At 40.1% G+C, this 14,146-nt stretch overlaps 1 protein-coding gene across 1 annotated transcript in view; it reads left to right on the forward strand.

Moving 5' to 3' along the window:
- Positions 1–14,146, forward strand: part of RCK (DNA helicase ROCK-N-ROLLERS) — a 164,545-nt gene that overhangs the window by 129,371 nt on the left and 21,028 nt on the right. The window contains exons 15-18 of the mRNA XM_087698996.1: positions 13,429–13,478; positions 13,559–13,676; positions 13,766–13,829; positions 13,960–14,043. Coding sequence (XP_087555122.1) covers positions 13,429–13,478; positions 13,559–13,676; positions 13,766–13,829; positions 13,960–14,043 — 316 coding nt within the window. The remainder of the gene's footprint in view (positions 1–13,428; positions 13,479–13,558; positions 13,677–13,765; positions 13,830–13,959; positions 14,044–14,146) is intronic.

Raw genomic sequence — 14,146 nt, forward strand, 5'->3', positions numbered from 1 at the left:
TTGTAATCTGCTCCTTCACCTGTAACATCTGAGAATCTTGGAGCTGATTTGCTGCTGCTTCAGCCATCCAACATGGGAAAAGACTCTCCAAATGCTCGGTTCAAGGGAGTCAGGTTTCACACCTGGCAAATCCGCATCAAGCTCATCTTGATGAAGAAGGATCTCTGGGCCATCACAAATGGCAAAGAGAAGAAACCTCGAGATGCGGACCTTGCAGTTACTTGGCAAAAGAATGATGACAAGGCACAAGCCATCATTAAACTGGAATTGGATGACAGCTACATCCATCATGTGGATGCGTGTGACACGTCCCATGACACTTGGGACAAATTGGATACCTTATTTGGTGCACAGTCAAAGTCATCTAAGTATGGTCTATTAATTGAATTTTTCCAACTTGATATGAAGCCTCATACATCCCTGGCATCCCATCTGAACTACATGGAAAGCCTGCTTACTCAACTTGCAGGGATAAAGCTAAAAATGGATGAAGATGTTTGTATTAGTGTCTTGTTAAAAAGTCTGCCTCCTGCCTATGATAATGTATCAACCACTCTAACCAATATGCTTGATCCTCAACTTGTTGACATTAAAGCCTCTGTGTTAGAGGAAGAAAAGAAACTTAAAAGCAAAGAAGATCCTAGCACTTCAAAGGATGAACAAATGTTATATGTAAACAACAGATATAAAGATAAAAAGGAACTGCTCTTCTGTGACTTCTGCAAAAGGACCGGACACACTGAGAAGTTCTGTCATGCTAGAAAGAGGTCCCAAAAGGCCTATCTTGCAGCTGTCAAAGAAGAAGAAGACCATGGACCAAAAGATGAAGATGAAGATGAAGATGAAGACCACCAGGATCGGAAGGACAAGCCTCAGCAGTCCTTCTACTCTCATTACTCTGATAGACTGTTTTAAAAAGCCTTGTATTTCCTTGCCTTAATGCTTCCTACCATAAGCTTTGTAAACTCCTCATGTAACTTGGCATTACAATCCCTGTACACTTTGTGAGGCCCTTGTTACAGCCTCTGGATGACCATCATGTTTTGGTGCCCACACTTAGCTTTTTCTGCGACAGCCTCTGGTGTCTACCATGTTTGTGGTGTGCCCACACTTTGCAGGTGGTTCTCATTACAGCCTCTACACACTTTGTGCCTTTCTAGTTGTGATTGAGGAGGGGTGTTGAGATTCAGCAATCACACTCACTGACAGCCTCTTTGTATGGAGCTTCAGGGCCAAGGACATGCAGGCTTACCTATTCCATATGCACAGTGGTGCCTACTACAGTTTCCTACTTTCCTATAAAGCATTGTACTTGCTTCCTTTTCTTAATGCAATGATAGTACTCTTTTCTTATCAGTAAAGTGTCAGTGTCATTGTCCACATACACAAGATTGTGTTTATGAGTCCAAGTCTCAATCTTGGAACCTAATTCACTTGTGTAACAAACAGTGTCTTTGTCTCCTCCATCATGAGTTTACTCTTCTCCTTTCATCCACCATAACTGACTGCCATGTCCTAGATCCCGCTCATTCCGACATACCCTTGCTATATGCAACCACAGATAGCCGATAAGCAATGGGTATGATCCTTCCATGGCCAAAATGTTCTACTACAAGGAAGGACATACAACATTGGAGGTCTAAGGTCTTGTATATGCACTAGGACCCCTTCAACCAATCCCATTGGTTGCACTTTCCAAATATATGTTACACGGATGGCAAAAGGAGTGGGTCAAGTAATTGAAAGTGTGGTCTTAGGCATTATGTTAACTCCCAAGCTGCCATCCACTATGGCCCCTTTAATAGTAGCTGAGTCTCATCATGGTTACCAAGTTGTAGGGGTTGTCATGGTGCATCGATACATGTACGAGGTGTGGGGGGTTCCTCAAAGGAATATGTTTTCTCTACAATCAATGCATATGCGGCCAAATTCCTTAATGTTACTCCTTGATGCAAAGAGGACTGGGGAAGGTCTAGCAAAACAGGGGAGAGAAGTCTAGAAAGGGGAAGGGGAGTCGAGAGGAAAGGGAAAATGCTCCAAAGAAATTTGACAAAGAAGTTTGGATGCAAGAAGTCTAGAGCCAAAGAAGTCTCAGGAAGAGGAGAGACTGGGAAGTCTAGAGAGAAGAGCCAAGATAGAGAAGTAAAGTCTAGAGAGAGAGAGAGAGAGGTCTATGCCTAGAGAGAAGTGCTAAGCATTTTAGAGTAAGTATAGAGGCAAAGAGTCTCAAGGACAAGGGCTAGAGGCAAGAAGTTTGGAGGAAATAGGATAGAGAAGGTGAAGTCTGGAGAGAAGAGGGAAAAGGGAGAAGTTTGGAGACAAGGAGCTAGAGTGTTTTTGAGGAAAGAGGAGACAGAAGTGAAATCTAGAGAGAAGAGGGAAGAGAGAGAAGTTTGGAGACAAGGATAGTAGAGTGAGATGGTGGCACATAGAGTGGAGAGAGAAGTACACAAATTCGCAAAGAACACACTTTTATTAGCATAAAATGATTTCTTGATACATTGGTCAATTCCCCTCTCTTTTTATCATTGGAGAGAGGGGAGGATAAAAGATTGCCATACAATATTTGGAGACCTTGCAGTGTGGAGGAGGTTTTGTTTAGCTTGTCGCCCAAACATCTCTTCTTTGGAGCAGCCTTGCAAATCAGGTCCAGTAAACAGTCTGGTGGAAGAATCTTTAGCAGGGCAATTCTTAAGGTTAGTCTAGATCAGGTTTGCCTAGGTCCAAGAAGTCTCCTAAGAAAATCTAGTTTGGAAAAAAATCAAAAAAATCTCTCTAGAGAAAAATTATAATTCACTGGAATGCAACAGTAAAAAGTAACCTATTAAACTACCTTATACATGAGAAAAGATTGTTCCTATGCTATATACAAAGTGAGTACAACTCAAACACTTTCTGCTATATACAACTATGAAATAACAACTCAAAGCTTTTTTATGCTATACAAAGGAGCTCATGTGTGGTGTTCCTATGTATTGTAATCACTCAGCTGATCACAATTTCAGCAAGAACGCACTCCTTTATCTTGCACCCAGGTGCCTCAGGCCCACCTACTAAAGGGAGTTGATGTTTCCCAACAACAGAACCATGAAACCAGCCTTCTTTCTTGGCAAGGGTGGTAATGACCTGATTATTCACTAATTACAGCAAGCAATAAAATTCAAATAAACTGAAAATGCAAATGTTACCATGTAATCTTAGACAATGAAATACCCTATTGGCCCCAAAATTGGTGCTTTAACTTGTATTGCTAAAGGTTGAAGTACACTAAGATCCAACCTGATCTCCTTCAATCTTCAATACATCTTGTTGTCCATAGCAATTAGCAAGCCTTCAAACCAATTTGCCCCTTGGTTTGCTTGGGGATTGGCCTTTAGTTTGTTCCTTGGATGACAAATTCTTCCCTAAACTTAATGTTAGCTGGCTAGCCCCTTGAAATCTTCTAAAATTCCCAAATCTCAGCCAATGTATTTTAAGTACTAGGCCCTAAGTTCTAAGCATGCTTCTTGAGGTGGTTACCAAACTGTAATTTGTACTATAAGTTAAGTTTTACAGCAATGAATCTCCAAATTCTTCTTCTTCAAACTTAATGTTGGTTGGGTAGTCTCTTGAAATCTTCTGCAATAATTCTTCCTCTTAATGTTTACAGTAATGTTTTGTAAATTAAGGTTTATAGCAATGAATCTCTTAACGTATCCAAGCCAAATTCCAATTGGTTGCAAATTTCCTTGATCTCCCTTAGTGACCTGCTCCAACTGTCTCCGCCCTAACTAGTAGGCTTCCAAAATGACTCTATCCTTCTCTGTCGGCCTTCAACCAACCTTCTCTTACTTGCATGGACAAGTTTGCCAAGTGGCAGGGTTTGGATTGCATTTTTCAGCAATTTTCAACCAATTTAAATTTTTTTTAGAATATTCATTCTAAAAATTAATTTAATTACTAATTCTTGCTCAGAAAAATAATATCACTAGCTTGAAATTGGCTAGGCCAATTTGTCACCCAAGTATTCCTAAGCATTTATTAGCCCCTAAACTTGTATGAATTACTTACTTCATGCCTAGGTCCTAGGCCAAAATATGTCACTAGGTACCACCTAGTACCTATCAAGTACAACATTTTCCTTTGGCACCCACTGATATTTTGGTGTCCCTGGCCAAACATTATGAAATGACTAACTTGCACATCACATGTGCAAATGACTCTATCCTTCTCTGTCGGCCTTCAACCAACCTTCTCTTACTTGCATGGACAAGTTTGCCAAGTGGCAGGGTTTGGATTGCATTTTTCAGCAATTTTCAACCAATTTAAATTTTTTTTAGAATATTCATTCTAAAAATTAATTTAATTACTAATTCTTGCTCAGAAAAATAATATCACTAGCTTGAAATTGGCTAGGCCAATTTGTCACCCAAGTATTCCTAAGCATTTATTAGCCCCTAAACTTGTATGAATTACTTACTTCATGCCTAGGTCCTAGGCCAAAATATGTCACTAGGTACCACCTAGTACCTATCAAGTACAACATTTTCCTTTGGCACCCACTGATATTTTGGTGTCCCTGGCCAAACATTATGAAATGACTAACTTGCACATCACATGTGCATCTCACATTTGCATTTTTGATTAACAACTTAATCAAATGCTAAGCAAAGGATCATATTTTCACATTCTCATTCGAGTTTCACTCCCAACTTTAGCATTTTAACCTCAAGTATCTAAGTATTGGGCACATCTAGTTGACTACTATGCAACTTACAATCATGCTTGAAGTATCAATCTCAACCATGAGCTCCAAAGTTCAAAATCATTGAGAGGAATGACTTGACAGTCATCTCAAGAGAGTATCTATGTTTCCTTGTGGAATTCGCCACCACTAGCCTAGATTACAATCAAGTCACTTTGTTCATGAACAAGCTGCAACCCAAATTTTGCAATTTCATGCATTAAGTTATTTCATAGACCTAGTTACCTACCTTCTATGAATTTGAATGCTGACTTATGCGTTTCACAAGGTTTTTTTATCAAGCTCATAAGAATTCCCCTGTTACTTATTCAGAGAGGGGCCTTGCATCCAAAAGGGGAAGCAAGGGGGTGGAAATGACAACACCAAGACCTAGTGCTATACTGAGGAGCAAAGTAAACCCCCCCATCCCCAACCTCCCCAAAAGATTTAAACCGGGTTGGCAAAGTGACCTCAAGGAAAATAGGTGCTACCAACATTGCCAAAGGTCTGTGAATTTTGACAATGAGTTCTTCTCAAAGGCCAAGGGCAGTCCACCCAAATCTTGAATCCTCCACTCCACCTAGGAACTTGAGCACATCAGTAAAGGGCAATGCTAGCCCTCCTCCACAGCTCTAAGAGGGGGTCGTGCTTCAACACCTACAACTTATCCATGGCTGCAAGGTGCTTGCATTGATCAGTCAAGACTCAGTGGTCATTTGGTTTCTGGGTCATTACCTTAGCCAACCTTCACTACACCCAAGGGGTTATTTGATTGGTTCTTCACCCCTCTGTCGGACTATGGTCCTTATGTGCTCCTTGTCTTCCTTGAGGATAGATAGGTTGTGACCTTGACTTCCCCTTATGCGTTTCCATCTATGCCTAGCATAGCCAAAAGCAGCTGAGCCCACACTTCTCAACTAGCATGTAGGGTTTCTCTCTGAAGCCGAGTTACAAGATTCCTTGAGGCTACCATGGAGGCCATTCATTTCAGAGGTTTCCAGCTTGACACATGCTTCACTTGTCTTCATTGGATGCTTCTCTTGGCCCCCTTTTGCATTGATGTGTTGGAGTGAGAGGGGATGCTTACTTCTTCCACCATCCAATAATGAGGGGGGATCCTAATTGTATTTAGTAGCCCAAAAAAGCAGTTAATGCTCAATCATCAAAAAAGAAAAAAGCTAAGTTTTGACAATAGAACAAGCCCCCAATCCTCCATACATATGAGTTTGTGTTAGTGCATCCACAATCCCTCATTACACCTGCCACAGCCCTCAGCAATCTCACCCTCTCACTCCTGCCCACACGCCTTCCGAAGGACATCATCAATTCGTGAAGGATCTTCTGAGTGCTGCCCATCTATCCACAATGTCTTCTCCAGATGGTGACCTGATTGGGAACACTTCTCCTGCATTGTTGTCATCATCTGCACTTCGCCCAGCTGCATCTGACCTCAGTCTACACTAGTGACCTGATCATCTACCTGGACTTAGAGTGGTGATGTCATCATTAAGTCAGGATCTGGCTGCCATCATGTGACATCATCAAACATCTGTGGATTGTTGCTACTGCGTGTCAGGATTTGTCTCAAGTATGACACACTCCAACATCACTTTCAGACACCTCTTCACCAGTGGAGACATGGAGATTCAGGGCCCCCTGATTGTATCCTTTGTCATTTTCACCCATTCATTATCATTCCACATTCTGAAGCTTGTGTTCTATGTTTATCATACACTTTGCATTTTTGTATGTTTGCCATTGTCACTACATTGGGCTGAGCTCAAAACATTGGAGAGCCAGCAGTTTCCATGTACATGCCCTACCTTGTTTGGAAGCTTCACATTCTTGCCAACCGGTTGCTCCAATTGAGATGCACCTTAGAGGTCTGGCAGAAATGATGTTGAGGCAATCATGAGGATGGGATGCGCCTCAAGATGAGTGAATCAAGGGTCCATCATTGTTGAAGGAAATAAAGATAAGGGGTTGGAGAAGTGCTCAACAAGGGAAAGAGAACAAAGGCTTTCAGGGTGATTGCTTAGGAGAAACACACTGAGACATCAATAGTTAGCCTATGTGCTTTGGCAAAACCTAGCACTCATCATATCTTAGTTGTTAAGTGCACCTAGCCCTAAGACCATGTGAAAATACACTCGGCTTTGCAGAGAAAACATAGAATGTATGAATAACACATGAATAACAAGTGAACTTAAGAGACCGAATGAGAATGAAAGATTGAACTCATGAACAAACCTAATACAAGAGGTATGAGATACAACAGATGCTTAAAGAGCAGAGTGTTTTCCATTTAGGTCTCAATCACTCAAGGAGCATGCTAAAAGATGTAGGAGTGTAATCTACTATCATAGAGGACGTGAAATTTTAAGATGCTTTAATCTTGCCGATAAGATTTAATTAAGTTATCAATCAAATGTGCAAGGTTGTTTAGCACGTGTGATGCACATGGCAGATATTTCATGGTAACAAGACAAGGACCCAAAGAATGCAATGGGTATCAAAGAAAAAAGTTGTGATAAGTTATGCTAGCTAGGCTTTGGAGATCAATTGGTGTCAATTTTAACCCTAGCACAATTGTTTAGCCAATAAGCGTCCCTAGTGACACTAGGGACTAACATTAATTAATTAATTAATGCCAGTAGTCTGAGGGTCAACAGAGGTTGGGGACCGCTCTAGGCTACAAATGGCCTAACCAATTTAATTGTGGATGGGCACATTTAATTTTGGGCAAGGTCAAATTGGCTAAAATTAATTTTCAAGATGATTTATTTCTAAAAATTAATTAAATGGTTAGATAATGCTGAAAAATGGATTTAGAAGGCTGCCACTTAGCAAAAAATGCCCGTGTCCATGCAAACTAAGAAAACGTTTTTTAGGGTTGGATCTCAACCATTCAGTTAGTTTACAACTTGGGGGAGAGGGAGAGAGGGAGGGAGGGAGTTATTGGTCCATTTTCTAATCAAAGAACAACAATTTGCTGCAAAAGACAACCATTTGGGAGCCTTACCAGGCAAGGGACAGTAGGGAGACACCTTCCAGGGACTGGCAATAGCATTGTTGATTAGCTAACAGCATTTTGGAGGTGCTTGGCAATAGGCGATTGCACTAAATGCAGGCAACATGTATATTTTAGGGCTTTTCACGAAGAAAATCAGATTTCTCTCTCATCATGGCTTTCACATTCTCTAGTAATTTCTCAAAAGATCTTAGCATTTCTCAGCCATTCTCAGCAGATCTTGGCCAAATTTGCTAGAGACTAGAAGGATTTCTACTGTAAACCCTAAATTTCTACAAAAATTAGGATTTGACAACCACCTTGGGACCCGTGCCAATAGGTATAGCCATCTTACACTGAAATCAGCACCTAAAATTCATGGAATTGACAAGGATTTTAGATGCCAAGTCATCCAATGTAAATCGAGGCAGCATTTGGCCAATTAGTGGTTCCATTTGTGCAATTCCTAGGTGAAAATCAAGGGACAATTGGCCCAACTTGCTTGCTGATTGTATATACAACAAGGGGCTTTTGAATCAACAAAGGAGATTGTGGAATCTCTACTTGTACTGGGATGCATTGCTGCCCGTCACTTCTTATTGCCTCGTATCCCTTCATGAGCAAGTAGAAAAATATGTTTGTAGCTTGCCAAAGAAATCAGTGGTTTTTGCATTAAATCCACTGTGCCTAGCATGTCTTAGCTCATAGAGACTACTGTTATAGCATATACTTTGCTGCATGTGGGAAGGATTCACACTTCCTAAAGAGTAGGGAGAAGCCAAATAAAAAGTTGTTTAAGGCTGAGAAAAGGGGAAGATCTGAATATTGGCCTGAAAGGAGGCCAAAACAGCAAAGAAAGGACTCGAAAACATTGGTGTAACATAGGGAATTGATGGCTACAAATAAATGCTTCATTTGTAAACAAGAGGGTCACATTACAAGAGACTGTTCCAATAGGCAGCAAGCTGGAAAATCAAGAAATCAGGGAGATCTTAAGGGAGAAAAGCCCAAAATATCAGTGGGATTGATACCCGATGTTGTTAGTGATCAGCCCAACGATAATGCTATTGAGTTGTGTAGAGCATGGGTAAAAATAGGGATAAACATGCATTGATTTTCTTTAATAATGGTGCATGAGTCAACTTCATCTCTATTAACATGGCAGCTTGCTGTCTAGGTATCAGAGAAGATGAGATGGGATCCATGGAAAAAGTTTGAATGGCATATAAAGGCCATGCAAAGCCTATCACACCACTCATTGGAAAGCTTCAATTGTATATACAAGGATATGTGGACAATGAAAAGTTCTTCATTGCTCCACTTAATATGCATGCAATGATTGATTATTGTGCAAAACAAATCACTATTCGGCATAAGGAAAAGACATTCACGCTTGATGTAAAATTGAAAGGTAAATTTGTCCCTGTTGTATCTTCAGCTGTTATTTCTGAAGTAATGAAAAATCATATTTTAGCATAGTTGGTTTTTACTAAGGATAAAGATGATAGTGAGAATGTTGGGAATATATCTAAGTTAGAGGAGAATTGCATGTCATTTCTGAAAATATATGCTGATTGCTTCTCTCAGTCACTTCCAGGGCAGCTACCGCTTGAAAGGCTAGAAGATCATGGCATCAATCTTATCCCTGGAAGTAGCCCACCTAATAAGCCACCCTACATAGTCAATGTAACCCAGCAGCAGGAGATTATGCATCAGGTGAATGAACTATTAGAAAAAGAGCTAATTTAGCCCAACTCATCTTCTTTTTGTTCTCCAATGCTTTTGGTGCAGAAAAAGGATGGTTTATGACATATGTGCATTGATTATCATGCTCTGAACAAAGTTACAATAAAAAATCGGTTTCTGATCCCTCAGATCGATGATGTTATGGATAGATTGCAGGGGACATCCATATTCGGCCGTATAAATTTGAAAAGTGGGTATCATTAGCTACGCATTAGACCAAAGGATGTGCCTAAGATAGCGCTTTCAGAATATGTTTTGGGCTATACGAGTTTCTTGTCATGCCTTTTGGACTTACGAATTCTCCTATCTCTTTTATTCAGCCAGTGGACCATCTTCAAGTCACATGTGATGTGCCACAAGATATGTTTGCTGAAATTCAGCCTGAGGTTGAGGAGCTGGATGAGATTTTGGTACTTGAGATGATCTTACACATAAGGAAAGAAAGGTTAGAGATAAAGTTTACAGGAGATATTTGGTGAAGTTTCAGAATTATTCACCAATGGAAGCAAAATGGATGGAAAAGAATGCCTTGGCAGGCCATCCCCAGTTGTTGCAGCTTTACTTAGATGCCTCTCAGTTAGAGATAACTTTAGTTCAGGCTCAATCAAGTTCAGCAAAGCAGGGATCCGGAGTATTACCTGATACTCAAGGGAGAGGTAGCACTTTCACTCCTCTAGTTGTGGACAGCTCTTGTATGTAATGGACCTCGAATGTATTCAGCATGCATCCAAGGTACTGTACTAACAGTATGTCTACCATGGATATGGAGTCACTAATCAGTGTACTAGTCATTGTGAGATGTATGCAGATGAGTATTGTTGTTACCGCGGCTCTAAGACTATACTTTTGCATCAGTTTGGGATTGATTCATGGTTAATTCAATTTTTGATCAGTTTTAGCTCAGTTTTTTATCAGTTTGAGAACTATTTGTAGTCACTTTTGGGATCGATTTTACATCGATTTCTGCATCGATTGCAAATTAGTTTTTGCAATCAGTTTGTGATCAATTCTTAGATCATCAAGTGATCTATCTATGATCAAATTATGCTCAATTTCCAATGGTTTGCAGCTGGTTCTATGGACAGCAGCATGTTAGTAAATGCCATTGACAGTTTTAGGGATGGTTTATGTTGAGAATATGCTTTTCTATGGTTGTGGAGTCAAAACAGTCAAGAAACATAAGTTGTGGATGCATCCAATGAGTTTCTAGCAACAGTTCAAGGCTAATTCTTAGTATTATCTGATATTTATGTTGGCTTAAATTTTCAACAAGGTTTGGGGCATGTGGCATGGTTGAACAACAATGGCTAATATAGTGACTATGATGCCTTATGGAAATTCTAGTGTGGTATGCCTTTTTTTTTGCACAATGCAGTGTAATCAACGACGATTGAATGGATTTCAAGGGGAAAGTTTGTCATAGGGACGTGAAATTTTAAGATACTTTAATCTTGCTAATAACATTTGATTAAGTTATTAATCAAATATGCAAGGTTATTTAGCACATATGATGCACATGGTAGTTATTTCTTGGTAACAGGTCAAGGACCCCAAGAATGCAGTGGATATCAAAGGCAAAAGTTATGATAAGATATACCAAATGAGCTTTTGGGGTCAGTTGGTGTCAACATGGTAGTTATTTCTTGGTAACAGGTCAAGGACCCCAAGAATGCAGTGGATATCAAAGGCAAAAGTTATGATAAGATATACCAAATGAGCTTTTGGGGTCAGTTGGTGTCAATTTTGACCCTAGCACACTTGTTTAGCCAATAAGTGTCAATGGTGACATTAGGAACTAGCATTAGTTAATTAATTAATTCTAGTCTCAGGGTTAACAAAGATTGGGAACCACTCCATGTTGCAAATAGCCTAGCCAATTTAATTATGGATAGACACATTTAATCTTGGGTAAAATCAGAAGGATTGAAATTAATTTTCAGGATGATTTGATTTTGAAAATTAATTAAATAGCTAGATAATGCTGAAAAATGAGTTTAAAATGCTACCACTTGGCAAAAATGCCTATGCAAACTAAGGAAACGTTTTTGGAGGCTAGGTCTCAGCCATTTAGTTGGTTTACAACTTGGGGGAGAGAGAGAGGGAGTTGTTGGTCCATTTTCTAATCAGAGAACAATAATTTGCTGCAGAAGACAGCCATCTGGGGGCCTCAGCACATAGGGGACAGTAGGGAGACACATTCCAGGGGCTATCAATAGCATTGCTGATCAGGCAACAAGATTTTGGAGGTGCCTAGTAATAGGTGATTGCATTAAATGCAGGTTGGAGCAAGTAACAAGCAAATTTTAGAGTCTTCTCGCGAAGAAAATTACATCTCTCTCTCATCTTGGCTTTCTCTCACCTTCTTTAGTAATTTCTCAAAAGATCTCAGCCATTCTCGGTAGATCGTAACCAAATTTGGTGGATAGCAAGAGGATTTATGCTATAAACCCTTAATTTTTGCAAAAATTAGGGATTGGCAGCCACCTTGGGACCCTTGCTAATAGGAATATGCATCGTACACTAAATCAACACCTGAAATTCATGGAATTGATAGGGATTTCAGATGCCACGTCATCCAATGTAAATTGGGGCAGCATTTGGCTAGTTGGTAGTTCCATTTGTGCAATTCCTGGTGAAAATCAAGAGGCAATTGGCCCAACTTGCTTGTTGATTGTATGTACAAAAAGGGGCTTTTGGATCAGCAAAGGAGATTGTGGAATCTCAACTTGTCACTATCCATTAGCAATTAAAGATAAAGAAATACCGACAGGGGCACTAGTTTTGGGGCCAACCGGGTGTCTATTGTCCAAGATTATCAAGGTAATGTGAGCATTTCAGTTTATGCTCAGTTATTAATTGTTGTAACTAAGTGCTTGATCAAGTTTTACCACCCTATCCAAGGAGAAAGGCTGGTTTCATCTACTTTGAAAGATCTCAAATGTGAACAAGAAAAACGCCACCCAATGCCAGATGGATGATGGAAAGTCCATCATCTTTGGGCATGCTGGAACTCCACACTGGGCATCAAAAAGAGTGTGCTTGTTGTATATGTGCAACCACTTAGTGAAATCTCATTCTCTAATGGGGCTAAAGTGTGATAACAGTATTCATTGTACTAGCTGTTATAGGGAAACTACTGTGTCGGAGTGTGCTTGTCTGTGTGCAACCACCAAGTGAAATATCATATTCTAGAGGGGATGAAGTGTGACACCACTCTTCATTGTACTCGCTGTTCTAAGGGACTGCACTTCATTGAGCATGCCCTGTTAGGCGCTGCTGTGCAGATGGCATATGCTCCACAGGGGTGTAATTTATGTACCAAGACTATCACAAGCCCCTTTAGAAAGCTGTGAGGGTTCTGTGATAATTCTGCACAGGCAGCAGGCACTTGGATCTGCACTCAGTGAGAATGTTATTCCTGCAATAGCCTGAATAACAACATACTTCTAACAGGGGTCAGAAAGTATACAACTTGCATAGATGAAGAGATGAGGTGATTGAAAGTCAATTGAGGGGCTGCCATGTGATACCTTGGGAGATGTGAAGGGCTGCATTATATTCATGGTTTATGTGGAAGTGCAGGAGGACAAGGCTTCTGCGGTATGCCCAAAAGAACCTGATTAGAGGTGCAATTTACTTAGAAATGCATATCTTTCCCTTAAATTAGATCTGATATATCTGAATGCATGACCTTGCCATCAAGCACATCATTCCAGGGCAACCATCTTTTCCAAAACAGTTTGAAAGTTGAATATTCTCGATCAATATGGCTCGCAGCTATTTTTCTAAGTTCAGAAACAGATCCATAACATGCATTTACAAGTTGAATCTTTGGATCAGTGGCTGCCTTTTAACATGAGAAGGATCAAAATTACTACGAGTTCTATACTTCTGACATTGTACTTTCAAAAAAAGAGCAGTTCTAGGATTCTTACTGATTACTAAACAGGTGCATCTGTACCAGAACCTTCTTTCTGGATGTGAACCAGTAGAATCGGAGTAAGACTTTGAGGTTTTGGTCCCCCTCCTGTAAATTGGTTAAAGAATTTTATAACCTGTCAGATGTGCTGCGCTTCCAGGCTTCTTCCTTCAATTGCGGAGCATTTAAATGCAGAGATTGTGTTGATGACGGTTTCTGATGTTAGTTTGGCAATCGATTGGTTGAAGTGCTCATTCTTATATGTGCGGATTAAGAAGGTAACATTAAGTGAATTAGATCTTTAACAGTCCTGAATACTGATTTCATGACTATTTGACAGACAAAAATTTTGTGTATTGCAACACAGAATCCTGAACACTACAACATCCACCATGGTGGTTCTGCAGAGCAGCTAGAGAACAAGTTAAAAGGTAACCCAGATCATGACAGATGCTTAATGTTTACGCTTGAGCTACTTACTGCTAAATGACCTAATTCTCTTCAATCTTTAGTAGTCAAGATGAAATCTTGTTAATCTTCCTGTTAACTTTTGTCTGATAGATATTTGTTTGCAAAATGTGAATGAACTATCAAGATTTGGTCTACTTCAAACTGATGAAGATGGCTTCATCTTGAGACCTCTTGGTAAATAACAGCTCACATTTTTCGACATCCGTGCTGTGAAAGGTGCAGCATATTCACCCTTAACTAGACTTTTCTAAGTAGTACATTGTTGATTGCATGGGAA

The sequence above is a fragment of the Lygodium microphyllum genome, chromosome 2 (assembly GCF_053477565.2).
Source record: "Lygodium microphyllum isolate KBCC chromosome 2, Lygodium_microphyllum_v1.1.10, whole genome shotgun sequence".
NCBI classification, from domain to species: domain Eukaryota; kingdom Viridiplantae; phylum Streptophyta; class Polypodiopsida; order Schizaeales; family Lygodiaceae; genus Lygodium; species Lygodium microphyllum.